Raw genomic sequence first — 1,973 nt, 5'->3', positions numbered from 1 at the left:
ATTAGTTAAATTTCTTCTTACGCAACGAGGACGTTGTAGCATCCCCCGCCCGTACCCCGGAATTTGCGGGGGTGGTCTTGGACTAATGAAAATCATATTTTTTAAGAAATGTAGAAAAATTAGACCAAATGCGACTCACGCTTCTGCGATGGGGGCATTAAAATGGCCACGCGCCACCCAACCTCGAATAATTTCAAGGCGTCCTCGACCTCCAGCGGGGCTATGATATTTACATATTTTTTAAAGAATTGTAAAAGAAATTTGACCAATTTCAACTTACACTGCCGCCGGAATGGGGGGAGGGGGGGTGACATTCCCCGCGGATTGCGCTCCGGCTTCTCTGGGGCTAACGAAAATCATTTTTTAAGAAATGTAAAATAAAAAATAGGCCAAATTTTAGCTTACATTGACTCTAGCTCCTCGTCTTGCGATGACATTTTTGGAAATGAAGCCAGAGAATTCTAGCACTCGCGGTCAAAAAAAGATGACAATGAGCAAGTCGAGAGAAGGGGAGTGCCCGCAGGGGTTGAATCACCCACACCTGCAAGTAGAAACTGCCGCGGGCCAAACGGCGAGGGGACAATACCCGACTTTTTTCCATAGAAAGGAGTAAAATGGTGGAAATAGATGTCAAAAAATAAGCTTACTAGGAATTATTTAAAAAGACACTTTTTTCGAAAAAATATTTTTTATTGAAAACATTTTATAAAAATTTACAAGAAAATATAAAGTTTTTTAAATCCAGGGAGGCGAAACAGGCGGTGAATTGAGGAGGTCAGAGCTGTAAAAAAAAAACATTTAGTTTTTTAAAAAAATATACTTTTTCTAAAAAACGAACTTACGAAGGTATAATTGGGGGAGAAGGAACGGCGACTTCTGGGTCGATGAGAAAATTAGGGATGGGCGGCGGCGCGATTAAACTGATTTCGAAAAAAATGTTAGAACCCTTAATTTATATCTGAAAATTAAAATCAATTACCCCAAATCAGCCGCGAACGCTGTCTCGGCGAAATCGCCCGCTACCACCGAGGTGACATGGGCAATCGCGGCGTTCTGGGCCGCCCAGGCAAGATCGACCACCTCCTGGAAGTCCAGAGCGGTGGCTTGAAGGGAAGGCGAATCATGGTGATCAACCGAAAAAAGCCTAAGAGAGTCGCCCATGTTACGTGTCGCATTAAATGCACCGCGTAACACGGCGGCCAAGGAGATTAAAGACGCCACATAACGGTGGTCGCCCGGAATAACGGCGGGGAGAGCAAGGAGTGCCGGTGGTGGTGAAAGAGCCAGCGGAGGCGATGAGGGAGATGAAGATGATGAAAGCGGGCTTTAGAAAAACAAAATGATTTAGGATATTTTTTTAAAAAAGGGGTTAAAGATTTTTTAAAAAACCTACTCGGGAGAAATTATCACCACATCAGGTGACGAAGGAAGGAGAATGTTGTCGTTCCATTGAGAAAAACCCGGAACGGGGCTTGCAGGTGAATAACTAGGTAAAAAAAAATATAAATTACAATAACGAAAATATATAAAATATCAAAAAACTCACGAAATAGAGGTAAGAGCCTCCAGCTCTTCCATAGAGGAGGAATTGGAGGATGATGAAGAGAGTGAACGACTAGATAAAATTTAAAAAGTTAGAATTAAAATAACCAAGTGAAATAAAATTTGAAAAAAACTTACCAGCGTTTTCGGGAATTCCCGGAGGCCATATTTTTTTTTCCTGGACTTGTTCTGACTATCGGTAAATATACCGGTCATTTTAAGGGGCGGGGTTGAAACCCGGATGACCTCTAGGGGTAACCCTCTAAGGAGTTTCATTGGACCCACGCTTAATTTACCGCTAGAGATTGTCACGAAATCTAGACAGTTTTCCTCACCAAATAAAATCGCCTCCGAGTTATTGAATACAACCGGAGAGTTTACGACTTAAGGTTAACTTTCAATAAAAGGAGGAATTTTTATAGCGGACGGGG

The 1,973-nt window shown here is 42.2% G+C and overlaps 1 protein-coding gene across 1 annotated transcript; it reads right to left on the bottom strand.

The window, feature by feature from the left end:
* Positions 1–735: 735 nt before the first annotated feature.
* On the bottom strand, positions 736–1,761 carry LOC149956024 (uncharacterized). Its single transcript, XM_090166745.1, has 5 exons — positions 1,681–1,761; positions 1,547–1,615; positions 1,394–1,486; positions 843–920; positions 736–781 (listed from the first exon to the last, which is right to left on the bottom strand). The coding sequence occupies exons 1-5, from the start codon at positions 1,707–1,709 to the stop codon at positions 736–738; spliced, it is 315 nt and encodes a 104-aa protein (XP_090022871.1). The 5' UTR covers positions 1,710–1,761.
* Between the last annotated feature and the right edge of the window lie 212 nt (positions 1,762–1,973).

The sequence above is a fragment of the Leiobunum rupestre genome, chromosome 2 (genome assembly GCF_980474605.1).
Source record: "Leiobunum rupestre chromosome 2, qqLeiRupe1.1.hap1, whole genome shotgun sequence".
Classification (NCBI taxonomy): domain Eukaryota; kingdom Metazoa; phylum Arthropoda; class Arachnida; order Opiliones; family Sclerosomatidae; genus Leiobunum; species Leiobunum rupestre.
This window is presented reverse-complemented; position numbering and strand designations above follow the sequence as displayed.